This window comes from Rhinolophus sinicus, linkage group LG11 (assembly GCF_036562045.2).
Source record: "Rhinolophus sinicus isolate RSC01 linkage group LG11, ASM3656204v1, whole genome shotgun sequence".
NCBI lineage: Eukaryota > Metazoa > Chordata > Mammalia > Chiroptera > Rhinolophidae > Rhinolophus > Rhinolophus sinicus.
Window position 1 is genome coordinate 9522509 of NC_133760.1, and position 20417 is coordinate 9542925.

General features: G+C 41.1%; 1 protein-coding gene across 4 annotated transcripts in view; it reads right to left on the reverse strand.

Annotated features, from left to right (window-relative positions):
- Positions 1-20417, reverse strand: part of LOC109460807 (uncharacterized) — a 69614-nt gene that overhangs the window by 27404 nt on the left and 21793 nt on the right. For 2 of the 4 annotated variants that reach the window (XM_074314178.1, XM_074314180.1), the window contains one exon: positions 9883-15113. In XM_074314178.1, coding sequence (XP_074170279.1) covers positions 13246-15113 — 1868 coding nt within the window. In that variant the 3' untranslated portion in view covers positions 9883-13245. Of the gene's footprint in view, positions 1-978; positions 2815-9882; positions 15114-20417 lie in introns of those variants that run through there. The other 2 variants (XM_074314184.1, XM_074314173.1) reach the window with 2 other exon arrangements.

A 20417-nucleotide genomic window follows, 5' to 3' on the forward strand; every position in this document is an offset into this window, starting at 1 on the left:
ATGCTCTTAAAACAGTAAAAATCCTAAATTAATGTCTATGAATAGAGAATAGTTTAATAATTAGGTACATAAATTTGATGGGAACATGACATAGCACTTTAAAATGTTATATAGTATTAAATGCAAACATCAATTTAAAGTTGTATCTATGTTCTGAATACAAACACATAGTATGAAAACATATGACAAAAAGTGGAAATAAAAAAACAGCTAATTTGTAAGTAGGGAAATAGTACAGTAAATGTTTTTAACTTCTATTCATTTTTGTTTTATTTGTAAGATAAAAAAATGATGAAATAAAACAAAAACTAAAACCACAGGCAATTTAAAAGGGACAAAACAAGCACCTGACATTCAACAGCTCCTCAAACGCCTTGACTCTTGTTGAAAGACAAAATAACCTGTGTCCAATCTCCGAGTACTGAAACGGCATTTTATAAAGCAAGAAAGGCAAGCCCGGCCGGCCAGGTGGCTCAGGCGGTTAGAGCTCCATGCTCCTAACTCCAAAGGCTGCCGGTTTGATTCCCACATGGGTCAGTGGGCTCTCAACCACAAGGTTGCCAGTTCAATTCTTCGAGTCCCACAGGGGATGGTGGGCAGCGCCCCCTGCAACTAAGATCGAACACGGCACCTTGAGCTGAGCTGCCGCTGAGCTCCCAGATGGCTCAGTTGGTTGGAGCGCGTCCTCTCAACCACAAGGTTGCCGGTTAGACTCCCACAAGGGATGGTGGGCTGCGCTCCCTGCAACTAGCAACGGCAACTGGACCTGGAGCTGAGCTGCACCCTCCACAACTAAGACTGAAAGGACAACAACTTGAAGCTGAATGGCACCCTCCACAACTAAGATTGAAAGGATAACAACTTGACTTGGAAAAAAGTCCTGGAAGTACACACTGTTCCCCAATAAAGTCTTGTTCCCCTTCCCCCAATAACATCTTTAAAAAAAAAAAAAAAAAAAAAAAGGCAAGCCCTACTCACCTTGAACATGCTCATTTTTTCTTTTTCCTTCTGGGGAAACAGAGTCGTAGGAAGACGGACTAGGAAAAGGAAAAAGAAGTCAATGGAAACTGGTCAAGGACGTCATTAATCCACGCGGCTGCTCATTGTGAATTCCCAAAGGTGCCTGGTCCTCAGGGTAGCGGCAGCTGCACGCAGCTTGTTGAACAGAACTTGGCATGGATGCCAGATACCCGACCTGCCCCTTTCAGGAGCAGTTCAGGGAACAGCCTGCCCAACCACACACAGTGGCCCAATCACTCGTGTGCCTGTAGCTTTGACAGGAGTCATTCTTATGCTGGGTATGGTGTAAATTGAGACAAAAAATATAAGGGCAGGCTCTGGAGTCAATATGCATGGGTTGAAGTCCTGGAGAGGCTATTCTCTAGCAGTGTCATCTTAGGTAAATTATTAACATCTTTTTGTTTCAATTCTGTCATCTACAAGTAGGGGAGAATAACTGTATAGACCTCATGGGATTGTCATAAGCTAGAAAGTTCTCAGAATACTGTCAAGGTTTCCTATTTCTTAGCAATTGGGGTAAAGCAGACAATATTCTATAGATAGATACTATTTTTATAAGTCTGATTTCTACAAATAGAATATTGTAAGATACATGGAGTGCACAGGTTGTTGCTCTGTCATGTTAGAGACTCTGTAACTTCCAAAAAGTCTCTGGTTTTGTCTTCCTAACAACGTGTTACCTCACTAATGATATTTACACTGACACAGACACCTTTTTATAAAAGGTATAAAAATGTATGATGTTTCTTTTAAAACAGGAAGTGCCCCTTTGACAAATATGCATGGAGGTAGAGAAAACCCATAATTCTGCAACAATAAAAAAAAAAAAAATAGTTTGATAGTCCATACCTAATTTAAATGAAAAAGACAGGAATCTGAGTTACGAATATAGTTATAAATATGGGAATGTATAAGTGAATAGGTAAGAAGAGAAAGCTCTTAGAACTCTGTCATGGTAGAATGCAAACTAATAAATGTAGAATGAAAAGATAGTAGAAAATCACCCATGGATGCTAAAAATTGGAGAAAGTTTGGTGAGCAATAAGATAGACATATAGTAGTCTTAAAGTAGTAACTGCAAATGGAAAAGCAGTAACTTGGCAGACACTTTTACTAAGAAAACTAAGGTGAGACCACCAATTGGGACAAACCAACAAACAGACATTTGCTTCACGTGAAGCCCTGAGAATGCCTCACCCCTTCTGTGCCGTCTCTACTGATTATGTATAGCCTGGATTTAACCCTGAGCAAATATCAGATAAACCAAAAAAATGGGGACATTTTGCAAAAAATTTGTCACTGCTCTTCAAAAATATCAAGAGCAAAAAAGAAAAAGTCTGAGAAATTATTCTAGATTAAAGGAGACTAATGACACACACACAAAAAAACCAAGTGCAATGCACGTAACTGGACTGAACCAGAAAAAAAAAAATTGCTCTCAAAGATTTTATTAGGAAAACTGAAAATATTTAAATATGAACCATGGACTAGATAACAGTATGTTATCAATGTAAATAATTCCACTTTGATCACTGTCTGTAGCTTGCTCTCGAATGGTTCAGCACAAAACCCCCCAAATATGTTAAGCATGATAAAGCTGTGAAAGAAAAAAAAGGAATAACTAACAATCTAACTGCCTCAGCAGCTAGAACCTGGTGTTTTCAACTGATGAACAAAAATCAGGGCCAGAGTGATCATTGTGAACAATAAAAAGATAAGACACTCCATAATATAGAGACAGAAACAAGCTACATTCTACAGTGACAAAAACAGCCAAAGAACTGCCCCTCCCAGCTAACACGAGACTGCTTTGTTAACAGTGACAACACCAGTCTCATGTTGTTTCTCCCATTTTCTAGATAAAAATTCTTAAAATATTCAGTCATCAAATTGCTTCTGCTTCTCAACAGCATCCAATTCAGAACAAACCCTCCCTACTGCCTACAACTCTCCCCAATCAGCTAGCACAAGCCAATACCCTATAAGCAGTCCCTCCTAACTGCATCTCCCCAGGCTGCCCCATGATTCCCCACGGTGTGTAGGCTTCCTTGCTGCAGCAAGCTAAAACAAACTTAATTATTTGATTACAGGTATGTTCCTTGCAGTATGTGGGTGATGGTCATCAACAGAGCAAGTAGGCAAAACATAAACTGAAGAGTCTGGATAAAGAATATATGCAAATTCCTTATACTATTTTTGCAATTTTTCTGTAAGTACGAAGTTACATTGAAAAATGTATAGAAATTAGGAAAGTCATAGTAATAACACAATAACAATATTTCTGATGATGATGACTATACTAGCCCATCTTCCCACTTCAGGCAGAAGTCCTGTATCACAAAAGATGGCAATGAATCCACTCCCCAAAGCCTGGGAGAAATATATCTTTGTGACTTATAATTCCTTCTATTTTATCTCTGTACTTGCTAGCTGCCTTCTGCCCATGCCAGAATTTTGCAAGGAGACTTGACAGCTGAACTGAGTAGGGCTCTGAGGTATCCAGCTCCGTTTTATCTGTGACAGTCGGCAGGGTCAATTCTCTAGGCCTCAGTTTCCAGACAAGAACCTTTCCTTGGCTTCTCAATTTTTCCTGTGTACACGAATCATCACCTCAGGATCTTCTTGGAATACAGATTCCTAGGTCCCACCTGCAGAAGTTCTAAATCAGAAGGTCTCATATAGGGCTCAAGGATGGGCATGTCTACCCAAGTGATGCCAATGCCGCTGGTTTGCAGATCACAATTTGAGTACCACTGCAGTGTAGTACCATCAATCCCAAAGGAAACAGCCTCCGCTAAACAGAAATACACACGAGTAACCAGACAAAAAGGCACTAAAACGTTAACAATGGTTATGTTTACATCCTAAGGTTATGGGTAATTTAAATTTTTCTTTATATAGTTTTGTATCTTCAGAGTTTTCCATTATGATCATGTTACTTCTAAAACAGAAATATTATCTGAAATAAAATAGTAAAACAGTTGAGAAAACTATTTAAAAAATTCATAGAACAGCCTAAACCTTGCTCTCAAGGTTCCCACAATCAGGTCACAATCTACTTCCCTGATATGATTCTAGACCGTTCCCTACGCTTGAGGAGACTATACCACAGAGATTAATGAACTCAACTGCTGGACTCAGTTCTGGCCCCAGCTCTCTGCTTCCTACTAGCAGGGTGACCATGGGCAAATAGGTTATGTCCCCTGCATCTCAGCCTCATCTTTAAATTAGGAGAATTAGCAGCACCACTTCACAGAGCCTCTGTGTGACAGAAATGTGTTCACTTGTATAAGCTTTTGGATGGAACTTAGCAACTAAGGCTTAGTTATGACCATTACCCATGTCCATTTACACGTCCTACTCATTCTCCAATTTCTGTGCCTATGGTGGTAGAAAAATGCCAAGTCCTACTCACGTGGAGCTCTGTTTTCTCCTGCGTGGAGTGCTTTTTGAGAAGTCAGGGCTGGGGAAGGAAAAGAAGTTGTGAGACACTAGGACTGTTTGCATCCCCGATGACTCACACACCCCGGGGTACCACCTAGAAGCAATTCTCTCCTTCCAAAAAATACTAGGGGTCCAGGACAATTCAGCTTCCGGGGCTCACAAATCTCACTGTGAGATGGGTAGTTCTCAGAGAATGATAGTAGTATTAATAACAATAATCCACGTGCCAGGCAGTTTTAAACCTTTTACTTGTACTATCTCGTCTTTCTCAAAACATTCTACTAGAAACGAATTAGGAAGATAATACTTTTACTTCTCTTTTACAGAACAGCAAACGAAGGCACAGAGTGGTTAAGTGATGCATCCAATGTGACACCGCATGAAGTGGTAGGTGGGGGAGCTGGGTTAGAGGGTGCAGAGAACCCGGGAGACCCTCAAACCCCACGAAGCACGACCGAGCCCGCCCCATCCCCGGGATGGACCAAACGCAAAGAAACTCCACCCTGAGAACTCAAATCACGATCTCCGCCCTCTAACCTCCGCTGTTAGCCGTTCCTCTTCTTTCTCCCCAAACAAAAAGCCGGTACCTCTTGGCAGGCGCAATTCGGGGAAGTTTGAATGGGTCGCGAACAACCGACCTGAATCAGCATAACCACGGGAAAGATGGCTGCTACGTCGTCCTCCCGGGGCGGAAGTGCCTGTGACTACCAGGAGCTCCTGGACTACATTTCCCGGATGCCCCAGCACGGCCCTCCCTGAAATGAAGGGCTTGCGACTGCACCGAGCTCTGGGACCTACACTTTCCAGAATTCCGCGGGGAAAAATGTTTACAGCCCGGCCTTACTGTAGTTGCAGTACGTATGACTACACGAAGCTCTGGACTACATGTCCCAGAAGGCCAAGGGGGCTAAACGACAACAGTACCACCTTCGTGGACTACAATTCCCAAGCGGAAAACGGACGAAGTCGCAACCCTGATGCGGAAGTGCCCGCCTACTTTGAGCTCCTGGTTTTCACTTCCGGGAATCCCCGAGAACATGGTCATGGGCAGATGTCTTGGCTGGCATTCATCCTAGCATGTCGTCTTTAGAAGAGTGTAGGTTCAGTTCACTGAGAAGCCGAGTAGCATTTTACACAGATTGGAGGGGCTAACTGACATAAATCTACTGCCTACCACAGAGGCTTCCTGGTAAACTCCAAAGAGCTTCACCATAGGAATAAGAGCAGAAGGAAACTGGGCATTCTTTGGCAGGAACTCAAATCACCAAACGTCAGATCATCTCAATCCCTGAAATTGCATAAAGGTGAACGTGTTTTCTTAGCATCTTTCGGCCCTTGCAGAAGCAAATGAAAGATATCATCATAGGCTTCAAATTATTTCCATAATTATATGATTTATGATATTAATATTCGACCAGGTGAACTTTAAGGAAAAAAGCATTACTTGACATACGGAGAGACACTTCAGAATGATAAAAGTTTCAAGTTACCGGAAACTAGTAAGTTCATATTTTATAAAGCAAAACTGACAACCACAACGAGAAAGATTCAATGGGTGAAGAAGGTTAAAGGTTAAAAAAAAAAAAAGTGAGCACTGTAGGCTGTAGAGCCCATGTGTCCACACAGCACACTGTAGCATGAATCAATTTCACGCATCATCTTAATTGTAGATCAAAACAAGCCAAACATGTAATGAATGAATGCTGGTCAAGCAATGCAATAAAAGTGATTCAACAATGGAGAGGGAAAAGAAAGGGAAGGGAGGGGAGGACAGAAAACTCCCAAACTGAGACATCTGAATGATAGGAAAAGAGACTAACAGGGTTCAGGGGTGCAACAATTTCACTTGAGAATAAGCAAAACTAGTATTTAAAAAAAAAAAAATCACACGACATCCCAGGTGGTATGTGCATGTGTGTTGAGATGGAAGGGATGGGGAAATGCATGGGTAACAACCTGCTTGCTAACACCCTGACTGCTCAGCTTTTCCTCATGATGCTCATACACTTGAAGCAATGTCTCTAGACCCTATCAGCTTTGGGAAGGTGAAAGGGCGGCAGTGACATGGGGCGAGGTGAGCAAGAGTGTCCCTTTGGCTCTTTAAGGAGAAACAGACTTACTAAATGTGCTGGGAACGCTGACCTGGTGTCCTTGACTGTGGTGCTGGAGGGGATGTGGAGAGGCCATTTCATCTGCAGTTACTGCATAGGGGACAGAAAACACAAAGCTGGTGAGATGAGGCCTCGAGTGCCCAGAGTGAGCAGAGGAGCTCTGCAGCTGGGCTACTGATGATTCAGGGAGGTGATTTATTTTAACTGCACACACTCCTTACTGGGTCAGTATCCAAAAGGTCATGACAGGGTAGAGCATACATTTATAATCACGAGTACCATCACCAGCCCTCTCTGTTATGTTGGGGGGACAGAAACAACAGCACAACTGACTAAAGTACTCACAGAACCTCTCAGTGAGGGTCAAGTACTCCCTGCTCTAGTCTTGGGACAGGCAGGGCTCATCAAGGGAGCGAAGGCTCCGAGATGGTGATCCTGCCCATTTGGTTCCATCTCTTACACACAATGCTCCCCAAGAAATAGCCTCTCTAGAAATGTCTGGTGAATGAAAGAATAAAAGCCATCTGCCTGACACTTGCAGGCTCATGGGTAATGTATCTGTTCATTCTCAAGGATGCTAAACTTTACTTCATTATAGTGTTTCTCAACCTTGAAAAGATAATCCAATACTCTACCTTCTCTCATATAATATTGCAGAAAATCAAAACCAAACAGTAAATTTCCCTCCCCCCCACACACACATTTTCTTTAAACAGAAAGCCTCTTCTCAACCCGGCATGGCAGTTTTTGGCAAAAGCCTGGAAGGGAGTGAGTGGATAGGCAGTGAGGGGCACTGGGAGAGCCTGCGTGGGCCCAGCATTCATGGGTTCAGCTTCTCACTCTGCCAGTGTAGGCTGTCCAACTATGCACAAACGTCTTAACAATTCTTGAGTCTCAGTTTTTTCGTCTGCAAGGCAAGGCTATTATCACTAACTCTACAGTTTGTTTCAAAGGATTAGGGACAGTGTCAAGTATTGAATACAGTGCTTCGAACATGGGAAACATTTGATAAATGGCAGCTATTATTTTCATAAGCAAACCATGTTTTTTAGTCTTTGCCAGGAGCAAAAGCATACATATTGTTAAAAAAAAAAAATCAAACTCATAATTGGAACTGGAGATTTTAACTATCCATACAGGGAAATGTTGAGCCTTAAGTGCCTATGTTAAAATAGAAGGGAAGCTGAAAATCGATTCAGAAAATATCCATCTCAAGAAGTTACAAAATGGCAAAACCAAAGCAGATGGAAATTCACAGAATTCCATTTTCTGCACCCACATTTTACCTACCTGCTCTTCCCATTGCCTTTGCCAATAATGAAATACACATTGTCACATATCTGCTTTTAAACCTCTGAGAATGTGGAATTCTTTGGAATAGACCAATGCGAGTTCTTTGGAATACATGCCCAGGAATGAAATTATTTCGTAGCATATGTGTATACTTAAACATTAGCCAGCTTGACCTTCGTAATGGCTATAGCAGTCCATCTTACCAAGAGTTGCACATGAGGTTTTTTGTGTAACCACTTCCTCACCTTTTTTTGGATGACTCATCACCCTAGGTTTTTCTAGTGTATTGAATGTGTATAGTAGTACTGCTGGTTTTGTTTCTTGGAAGAACCTGTGCTAATTTCATATAGCTACGTTTTAACACTTACAGGAGGATTATCATGTCTCCATGTTTGAAGACTCACAATGCTGTGCATCTTATAGGATTTAGATGGTCCTATAACTCCCATCTGCCCCAAAAGAATCCCCCTACACATTAGCAGTCACTCCTCATTCCCAACTCCATCCTCCACCCCCAGCCCCTGAAAACCATTGATTTACTCTGTCTCTATGGATTGGCCTATTCTGCACATTTCATATAAATGAAATAATACCGCACATTCTGTCTTGCGTCTGGCTGCTTTCACTTGGCATGTCGTCAGAGTTCATCCATGTAGTAGCTTTAACCACTACTTCATTCCTTCATATTGCTGAAAAACATTGCATTGTGTGGATACACTACATTTTGTTTATCCATTCATCAGTTGATAGACGTAGGATTGTTCCCACTTTTTACCTATTGTGGATAATGCTGCTATGAACACATTTGCACAAGTTCTCATGTGGATATATGTTGTCGGTGCTCTTGGGAATATACTTAGTAGTACAATCTCTGTGATATATGTCCAATCGTTTCAGAATACAGTTTTGGTATGTCAATTTCACTGAGGTGTACGTGCCCTGATCTTAGCAATCTCCATCCAAAAAATGGAAACACTACTGTAAGACTAGGGCTCAAAAACAAATGAACAAGGATAGTCATTGTGGTGTGCTTTGCAAGATGATGGGGTGACCTTGGCAACGGGAGGTGACAAGAGGAGTACTACCCTTAGGGCGAGGCAAGTGAGGCCCTGCTCTAGACCCTGTGCCTCAAGAATCCCCACAATTTGAGTTCCTTCATCTAAGTTTTTAAAATCTCCCTCCACAACTAACAGTGCTGTCAAGGTGGGGTGCCCAATCCTAGATCTACAGCAGGTGTTCCCCACCCCAGTTTCTCCATCTAGGGTTGTCTTTGACCTCTACTCAATGTATGTAGTTAACCAAATGCCCCCAAGAAACTCCAGGCCGACACCCATGTTGTTATCCCAAGACCTGTGGCCTGTGCCAGTTCCAAACGGGAAGCATGGTGAGCAGATATCTCAGGTAAATATGCATTCAGATACATGTACAGGGAACTGGCTCATGCAATTATGGAAGCTGAAAAGGGAGACCCGAGAAAGCTGGTGGATGTTATTCAGACCAAGCCTCAAGGCCTGAGAACAAGGGAAGCCTATGGTTTAAATTCGAGTCTGAGGGCCAGAAAAATGTCTCCACTGAAGCAGGTAGGCAGGAAACAAAATGGGCAAATTCCTCCTTCCTCCTTTTGTTCTAGTCAAGTCCTCAATGGATGGATGATGCCCACCTACATTGGGGAGGACAGTCTGAGTCCACTGGCTGAAACGCTAATCTCATTTAGAAACTCTCTCACCAATACCCCTTGACCCAGTCAAACAGTTAATCATCACGGTAGCCAGCTTAGACTTAAGACAGGGAAACAAATCCCCAGGGGCCAGAAATGTACAGGTAAGTCAAACTCATGGTGAAAAGTGGGAGCTGAAACTGAATGAACTTGGTACAAAGCTAGGGAATTAATCTTGAACAGGGATGGGAGTCAAGTTTTGAGGCCTCATGCACTTTTGGACATGAACTACACACTACAAATGAGACAGCTCTTTGCTCTTGACTATAAACAAAGAAGAACACACAAACAAAAAACTGCAAAGCTCACAGGTGCTATGGTTATCTTGTGACCAACATAGAGCTCATGTTACCCAGGAGAGTACATGTAAGCCATCTCTGCAGTCCAATCAGTTACAAGGACAACAAATAATTTTGGTTTTCTCTACTGAGTTTTTGGTTACAAGTTATCTTGAGGAAAGATGACCTATTATGGTATCTTATGACAGAAAAAAAGCAAAGCAAAACAAAACAAAAAATGAAGGCACTGGATTTCTTTTTTTTAAGATTTTATTGGGGAAGGGGAACAGGACTTTATTGGGGAACAGTGTGTACTTCCAGGACTTCTTTTTTCCAAGTCAAGTTGTTGTCCTTTCAGTCTTAGTTGTGGAGGGCGCAGCTCAGCTCCAGGTCCAGTTGCTGTTGCTAGTTGCAGGGGTCGCTGCCCACCATCCCATGCGGGAGTCAAGGAATTGAACTGGCAACCTTGAGGTTGAGAGTCCACTGGCCCATGTGGGAATCGAACTGGCAGCCTTCAGAGTTAGTAGCACGGAGCTCTAACCGCCTGAGCCACTGGGCCAGCCCCGGCACTGGATTTCTGATGTCTTATTTGCAGGAAAGATAACACAGAACTGAGAATGGTAGCCTTAGAAAGGCCTTATTGCAAGGCTGGCTCTTGACTGGTGTCTGGGTTCCTACCATTCCCTGATAGGAGCTCACAGTTCCTAAGCATTCTGTACAATGTAGTTTATGCTGAACACCTATTATCATTCTGAGAGTTTCTGATCTTGGTAGATGCCAAGCAGAGTGCGCCTACATGACCAGCCCTCAATAAAACCCTAGGGCATTCAGTCTCTAAAGGGCCTCTCTGGTAAACACTTCACACGTTATCACAATTCAATGCTGAAGGAATTCAGTACATCGTGTGTTTCCATAGAGAAAGGACTCTTGGAAGTTTACATCTGATTTCCTCGACTTCATCCTTTGTAACTTTCCCTTTGCTCATTTTACTTTGCATTCTTTCATTGTAACAAATCATAGTCATGAGTATAACTCGTGTCTAGTGAGTAATCCTAGCCAATGACAGACCTGGAGGACATCTTGGGGACTCCCAATACACCGCACAAATTGAGACAGCATGGACCTTAGTAAGTACCTAGTGTACTGCGAAGGTATGGTACAGAAAATCCATTGTGGAAACTAGTCCCCAATTAGATATAATTTGCTGAGTAAAGCCCTTTACTATCACCATCGTGTCTGAGTATGGAGTGGCATACAAACCTGCTCTTTGTTCCACATCCAGCGGGGGCATGGCTATTATGCATGTTCTTTCCTATGCACACCTTTCAACAGGGAATCTTTTTTTTTTTAATACCTCCACGATGAATGTATACCCATTTTGTTTCTAGCCCTCTCTCTGTTATGAATTTATACATAAAGCATAGCATGCATACATTACAAAGATACGGTGTTGAAACTCATTAATATATCTGTGTATGCAAAACAACCAAAAGTGTTTTGGTTTTGAAACTGGCTTCCAGAGTCCCTCGCTTAATTCTGATTTTATATGCCATATGACAACGCACGACACTCATATTATGAGGTCTTAACTATAAGGAATAATTACTTAGTACTTTAAAAATTCTATTGTAATAATTTACTGCTTTGGTAATATTCCATGTTGAATTAAATACTAAAACATAAGTTATGAAATTATAAAATGGACAAAATGCTCCCTGCAAAGGAAAAGCACTGAGTACTATCTCTTTACACACTGTCTTACACATGAACACATGCAAACATACACATACACACACTCACAAAGATTGCCTGCTTGTGCTATGAAGGCTTCAGTCTATAATCTCTCAGAGCCCATATTACGTATTTCTTCAGTCTTTACAGATATATGCCATAATTTTTAATGGCTTCAGGTTAATACAGGAATATATCAAAACTCAAATTCCTATAGATATACACTTATTTCCACTTTTAAAAAATCAGTGGTGGGCCAGCCCGGTGGCTCAGGCGGTTAGAGCTCCGTGCTACTAACTCTGAAGGCTGCCGGTTCAATTCCCACATGGGCCAGTGGGCTCTCAACCACAAGGTTGCCAGTTCAACTCCCGGGATGGTGGGCTGCGCCCCCTGCAACTAGCAATGGCAACTGGACCTGGAGCTCAGCTGCGCCTTCCACAACTAAGACTGAAAGAAAAACTTGAAGCTGAATGGCACGCTCCACAACTAAGATTGAAAGGACAACAACTTGACTTGGAAAACAGTCCTGGAAGTACACACTGTTCCCCAATAAAGTCCTGTTCCCCTTCCCCAATAAAATCTTTTTTTAAAAAAATTCAGTGGCATCATCGATGTAATGTTCATCTGCTTGGAATTTCAATCTCATAATCATAACTTCCAATTATATGATTTCCAGATCAAAGAGATGTACAGCCTACATTCTAATATATACCCTTTCCCCAAATCATGCTTTATTACTACCGACAGGAAAGAGCATATAAATGTCAGCCTTGCCTTAGTAATAAATTTGATAAAATTATCAAATTCCCACAAGTTTTTTTTGGTATTCATTTCATGGGTATGGGGGAAAATATGACATTGCCCCTACCTGAGAAGTTTTGATCAAAGAAATGCTACAGTAATCAGAAGGCAAACATGTCAAAGTTGGATGGAAATGCAGAGAATCAGAAATCAATAATAAATTCAAAGTTGATCAAGAAAACTGTCATTGGTAACTACTTGTGACACTTTCAAAGTGTGACAGTAAACACCTGTCTTAATATTGATATATAAAAGTCAACTGTATAATATGCAGCAACTTCTTGTAAAGTTAAAAAAATCTGTTTCAATCTGGACTGTCAGAAAAATCACAAAAGATAGTTAAATTACACTGTACACAATCCTTGGAAAACAAGACGGGGCCCCAAATAATAAGAGCCCAATTTGAGAAGAGGCTGTGGGGAGGACAGGAGCCCATTGCAACAGGGTAATGCCACATTCATATTGTGGACTGTATTACTGAGTGATGTAACATACAAGTACGGAGCACACCTCCCAGCAAAGGTCAATGTGAAGGCTGTGTAGACTCAGCAGCAAAGGCCCTGCCCTCATGGAGCTTACATTCTAGTGGGTGTCAGTCCTGGCTTGCCCATCATTACACTTTTGTTAAAGTCCAGACCTAATTCTTTTCCTTTATAAGTCCCATCTTCTAAGTGACATTTGATAAATGTCAAAGTTCTGAAGCATTTATTGCAGCATCTACAAAGGTGGCCTGCTGAAAACTGAGATGTTTGACTATCGCTTAAACACCCACTAAACTAAAACAAATACTTTCTCTTCTATGAAACCTGATGATTATAAGAATTCATGTTGCACGAGTTTTTTAAAAACATCATTTTGTAGAACTCCTTTCCTCTGACAATTCTTTGGTGTTCTTACCACTCTCCTCACTTTCATAACATGTATCGCCAGCATGAATTTTGTGATGACTTACAAGATTCGATCTCCAACTGAAAGTCTTACCACATATCTCACACTTGTAAGGTTTCTCCCCTGTGTGAACTCGCCCATGATACTGAAGTTGTGAAGACCGACTGAAGACTTTACCACACGCATCACATTTGTACGGTTTCTCTCCCGTGTGGACACTCTGATGAAGTTGAAGACTTGAGGCCTGACTGAAGTGCTTCCCACATTCCCCACACTTATATGGTTTTTCTCCCGTGTGCACCCTCTGATGCATGTCAAGATTCAAGATCCACTTGAAGCCCTTCCCACACTCCTCACATTTGTATGGCTTTTCTCCAGTGTGGACTTTTTGATGAGCTTGAAGGTGTGAACTCCGACTAAAGCTCTTCCCACACTTGTCACATTTGAATGGCTTTTCTCCACTGTGGACTCTCTGATGGGTCAGAAGATGTGAGGCCTGACTGAATACCTTTCCACACTCCTCACAATTATACGGTTTTTCTCCAGTGTGGATTCTGCAATGAATTTTAAGATCTGCTCTACGGCTGAATCCCTTCCCACACTGTTCACATTTGTATGGTTTCTCCCCAGTATGGATCAGCTGGTGAATCTGAAGTCGTGAACTCTGATTGAAGCCCTGCCCACATTCCTCACACTTGTAAGGTTTCTCCACACTGTGGGCTTTCTGGTGGATTTTGAGATATGAACTCTGACGGAAGCCCTTCCCACATACCTCACATTTATAGGGTTTCTCTCCTGTGTGGACCACGAGATGAACTTGATAATGGATTTTCATCCTGAAGCTCTTCCCACACTCATTGCATTTGTATGGTTTTGCTCCTGTGTGAACCCCCTGATGGGCTTGAAAACTTGAACTGTAAATGAAGCCCTTACCACACTCTTTACATACATATGGTTTCTCTCCAGTATGGATTCTCCGATGGGCCTGAAATTGTGAAGGCTGAATGAAGCACTTACCACATTCCTCACATTTATAAGGTTTCTCTCCTGTGTGGACCCTCTGATGAATATGAAGATTTGAGCTACAAGTGAAGCACTTCCCACACTCCTCACATTTGTATGGCTTCTCTCCTGTGTGGACCATACAATGGCTATTAAGTGCTGATCTACGACGGAAGTTCTTCCCACATATATCACATCTGAATGGTTTCTCCCCAGTGTGGATTCTCTGATGTTCTTGAAGATGTGAAGCGTGAATAAAGGCCCTTCCACATTTCTCACAATTATAAGGTTTCTCTCCTGAGTGTAATTTACAATGAACAGTAAGTGTTGATCTACGACTGAAGCCTTTCCCACATTCCTCACATTTGAATGGTTTCTCTACAGTGTGAACTTTCTGATGAGTTTGCAGACGTGAGCTCTGACTGAATTCCTTACCGCACTCATCACACTTATAGCGTTTCTCTCCCAAGTGAACTCTCTGATGAATACGGAGTGCTGAGCTATAGCAGAAGCTTTTTCCACACTCACTGCATGTATGAGACTTCTCTCCTGAGTGTATTTGTTGATGAAGATCAAAGCGGGAGACATCAGTGAAAATTTTTTTACACTCATTACACTGGTAAGGTTTCTGGTCTGTGTGAATTAAAGCTTGTCCTGTCCCAACAGGGCTGGAATAATTCCCTTGTTTGGGGAACTGAGAACTCTTTATCATGGAGTCTTGACTCCTGATTAAGTCTCTTGCAATTTGTTGCCAGATCTGCCAGCAGGAAAGTTCTTCATGTGGTTCTACTTCTGGAACAGTCTCTATCTCACTTTGGATCTTTCCTCCTGTAAAGACAGAAAATTCAGAGAAACAGACAACTGAAGGCTTTCTTTAGCATTTTCAAGATTTCACATTTAGGAGAGAGAATGAGACGTTAATGAATCCAGGGACTATTCAGCTTGTCTTTTCCACTATGTATCATGTTCTCTGGTTTGAATGCTTTCGGAAACCAAGAAGTGGTTCAATTGGCTCCTAGCCACTAAGCATAATGAAACCCATTAGTACACACCAAGTTTCCTATGTGAGATACAAGCTAGACGTCAAAGACTTAATTTAAAAAATTGACAATATGATTCAAACTGTTAACTTCTGGCCATTTCTAATGAATTTCAAAGTTAGTGTAGAATCTTGAATAGTAAATTAGGTAGTTAATAAACTATGTACACAGAAAAGTTATATAGAAATATGTATCAACTAGAACTTTAAGGAAAAGCAATAACATAATCAAAACTTCAAATTTGGGGTTAATGTAATATATTCTGATATCCAACACCTTGAAGTACTTATATTTATATATGCAAAGTATTGCTGGAAATTTAGCACATATACACCTCATCTTGTTTTTTTTGTGTTCATAGACATTAAATGAGTTGACAACTATTACAAACTTTTGTCCACTTTTAATAATTTAAGTTTAGAAATGTGTTTTCTAAAAGACTTACCCTTGTTGGTATTCTAAAGTTTCTATATTTATGCAAAGTTATCTAAATATCTGGTGAGTATTCTTTCAATAAATTTCTCAATTAGTTTAAAAAATACTTCTCTTAAAACTCAACAATAAGAAAACAAAGAACCCGATTTAAAAAATAGGCAGAATACTTTAACAGACACCTTACCTAAAAGGTATACAGATGGCAATTAAGCATATGAAAAGATGTTCCACATCTTATGTCATCAGAGAACAGCAAATTCAAATAATAATGAGATACCACCACACATCTATTAAAATGGTCAAAATCCAGGACACTGACAACACCAACTGTTGACAAGGATGTGGAGCAAGAAGAACGTCATTCATTGCTGGAATGCAAAATGGCACAGCCACTTTGGAGACAGTTTGGTTGTTTCTTATAAAACTCAACATACTCTTACCACACGATCCAGCTATTGTGCTCCTTGATATTTACTGGAAGTTGAAAACCTACGTTCAGACAAAAACCTGCACGCGGATGTTTATTTATAATGATACAACTTCGAAGCAGCCAATATGGTTGTCAGTAGGTGAACAGATAAATAAACTGTGTGAATCCACACAATGGAATATTGTTCAGTGCTAAAATAAAATGACCTATCAAGCCATGAAAAGATATGGAGGTGAGTGAATACCATGTTTTCCCGAAAATAATACCTAGCCGGACAATCAGCTCTAATGTGTCTTTTTGAGCAAAAATTAATATAAGACTTAGTCTTATATTATATTATGTTATATAAGACCCAATCTTATAGTAAAATAAGATTGGGTCTTACATTAATTTTTGCTCCAAAAGACACATTTGAGCTGATTGTCCGGCTAGGTCTTATTTTCGGGGAAACACGGTATCACTAAATTAAAGAAGCCAATCTGAAAAGGCTACATACTGTATGATTCCCACTATGAGACATTCTGGAAAAGGAAAACTATGGAGACAATAAAAATTTCAGTGGTTGGGGCTGGCTCAGTGGCTCAGGCGGTTGGAGCTCCGTGCTACTAATTCCGAAAGCTGCCGATTGGATTCCCACATGAGCCAGCGGGCTCTCAACCACAAGGTTGCTGGTTCGACTCCCGCAAGGGATGGTGGGCTGCGCCCCCTGCAACTAGCAACGGTAACTGGACCTGGAGCTGAGCTGCGCCCTCCACAACTAAGACTGAAAGTACAACAACTTGAAGCTGAACGGCACCCTCCACAACTAAGATTGAAAGGACAACAACTTGACTTGGAAAAAAGTCCTGGAAGTACACATGTTCCCCAATAAAGTCCTGTTTCTCTTCCCCAACAAAATCTTTAAAAAAAATTTCAGTGGTTGCCACGAGTTAAGGGAAGGAGGGATGAACAGGTGGAGCACAGAGGATTTTTGGGACAGTGAAACTACTCTGTATGATACTATAATGGTGGAAACGTGGCATTATATATTTGTCCAAATCCATCAGATATACAACACCAAGCATGAACCCTAATGTAAAGTATAGACTCTGGGTGACAATGACATGTCAATGTAAGTCCATCAACTGTATTTGGTGTGGGATGTCGATAATGCAAGAGGCTGTGGGTGTGTGGGGGTAGGGGATAAATAGGGTATCTTGTAGCTTCCTCTCAATGTGGCTGTGAACCTAAAATTGCTCTAAAAAAATAAAGTCTTTTTTTAAACGTAGAAAATACTTCTGAAAAAATGTTTTATAAGGAGAAACTCACTCCCTTCCCTGTAGGAATAATCAATTTAAAGCTGCCTCCTCTTTTGCTCCAGTGGAAATGATAGATAACCTCTACATAACTCTGCCTTGGGTCATTTTATTGGAAAGTTACTTCAATGTTAAGGAGACCAGAAGGGCTAGAATGTCTTGCAGGTTTGGGAGCAAATATATAATCATATACTGATTAAAACACAGTGTAAAGCAGAGAATGAAACGATAGATCTTACTGGCAAGTTTTCTTCGTAAGTACAAAAAGGAAATAAAGTTGAACAGATAACATGAATTCTTCTAAAACCTGACAGTAATTCAGACCTCTAGAAAAAAAAGTGAAAAAGTGGAAAGTAATCTTTTACAATGGAGACAGTCTAGGAGAAGGAAAAATGAGGTCATGGATAAACTTGGAAAGCCAACCCTACAATGGGAGTTAGATTCTGCCAGGAACTCTTCCCAGACAGAGACATGATGGCTCCCGATGTCGTTTAGGTCTCTGCGCAATGTCAGCCCACCAACGAGGCCTCTTTCCCACCCACAGTGAAATAATCAATCTTGTCCTCACTCAGTTTACCTCTGGCAACTTCCACGCTCCTTGCTGATGTTCCGTTTAGCACTTTTTACCACGTGACACAGTAAGTCATTTGTTGTTTAATGTATGTCTTTCCCACCAAATGCAGCATCGAAGAAGGAAGCATTTTACACCTTGTACACTGAACACATTTCACTTTTCTGCTTTACAACCATGGCTCAGAACTGTGCCTGGAGCATGGTGAGTACCAATGCATGTTGAATGAATAAATAAACCCTCGTTTGACTTTTCTGGTGTGTACTGAAGTCAAGCCATAGAAGGCATTGGTGGTATACATCTTTTTCAGGTAAGTTATTTGAAACAGAAAAGGAGCAGAAAACTACAGTCTTGCTGGAAAGCTGAAACACTGTTCCAGACACAGAGGTATACCAATCAGGATGCTAATGAGAAAACAAGGCGGCAAAAATTCCTTAGAGTGAAAAGGAAGCAAGAGGGCCCATCATGGGTTCCTTCTGAAGCTTCTGGACTATCTCTTTGAACACAGAATGTGGAAAATCTTTGCATGTAGATAAAATAGCCTATCACAACAGTTTTTCAAGTTGAAAACTCCAGCCCTCTAGTGAGCTGTGAAATAAATTGAAAAGCTTGTAATAAGCGTTTGGAAAAAGAACCAGGATAGTGACTATCAGAGCATCATCTTCAACAGGAAAGGGGTCATTCCATGAAACACCTATGAAAGCCATATGTATACCGTGTTTCCCAGAAAATAAGACCCGGGAAATATTATTCTCGGTCTTATATTAATTTTTGCTCCAAAAGACGCATTAGAGCTGATATTCCGGCTAGGTTTTATTTTTGGGGAAACACGGTACTTCCACAACACATGAAATGTTTGTTGTGGTTACAATGAAAGATGCGTTGCTTACTATGGTTCATGATTTAAAAAAAATAAAAAAACCTTGAAAAGTTTGGTTCTAAAAGTTACCCAGTCCTTAATTAAACAAATTATTCAAATGGAAAGGTAAGTTCCAAGAGAGGAAGCTTGGAAAAATGTTTACTCAGTGAGTATGTACTTCTTGGTAAGTAATGTCGTTTATGGTTATATTTAACAAATTGACCCTTAAAAGTAGTTGTGTGAGGGGGACAGAGAGTCTCTCTGAGGATGTGTCAAGTCTGAGCAGGAAGTTTCCTGATTCTTTGCAGGTTATAATATTCACTAGTTAAGAAAATACCAAGTCTTTACAGGGAAAATTGATGAAATCTGTATTCTTTAATATTTGTTAAATGGCTAAATTTGTAGAAAACAAGGGCACAACAGATTTTTGAACCAGAGATATAGGCGACATTCAGGTGTGTGTCTCATGTCACTCTCAATCATCTTAAATCTTCCCCCTCAGGGACAGGAAGAGGAAACCTGGGGACAACGAAATGGATGGGCACTTTGAAAGAGGTGAATGGGCTGCAGATGGGAAAGGCGGCTTGTACCCTGGTAACTGTCTGACACTGTAGGAAACAGATCTTTTATCCTTCTGTGGGGGAGCTATCTGAGAATTAGATATCAGAATCCTCATTCCAAAGTATTCTCCCCAGAAATTAATATGTCCCGCCATGGAAGGCTTCAGGAAAGCCACAGGGAATGTGTGTTACTCAGTCTGGTCACAACCACAATGCTTACAAGTCTTTATATAAACTAAGTGTGGGTCAAGTGCACACACACAAACACGCATTCATGCCAAGGGCACCCAAGAGAGCAATTGAGGTAGAAAGTAATTGGACAAGCATTCATCAGAAGACAACAAATGATCTGCGACATCCTTCGTTCACTCTGGTTTACACAGGACCTAGAGCTGTCTCCACCACCCATGGACGGATCCATTAACACATTCACTCAGTCAACAAATATTTACAGATACCTGCCACATACCAGACTATTCTGAGCACTAAGGATAGAGCAATAAACAAGAGACAAAATTCCTCACTCGTGGGGATTACACTCTAATGCAGAGAGAGATGATATGCAAATAAACAAAAATACATCAGACACAATAAAAGGCAGAACAAGGAGAGCAGACAAAGGATGGTATTTTACACAGGGTGGTCAGAGAAGGCCTTTCTCATGAAATTAAAACTGAGCAGAGACCTGAATGAAGTAAGGAGGCAACAGGAGGATTTTAGGTGAAAGAATATGTCCCGCAGAGAGAAAGCAAGTAAGGGCTCTGAGGCAGAAGTAGCAGGCAAAGTAAAGTGTTCCCCAAAGAATCCACATCCTAATTTTTGGAGCCTGGAATATGTCAGGTTACATGGCAAAAGGGAATTAGGGTTGATAACTAGCTGACCTTAAAATGGAAGACAATCCTCTATTATCCAAGTGGGTTCAATGTAACCGAAAGGGTCCTT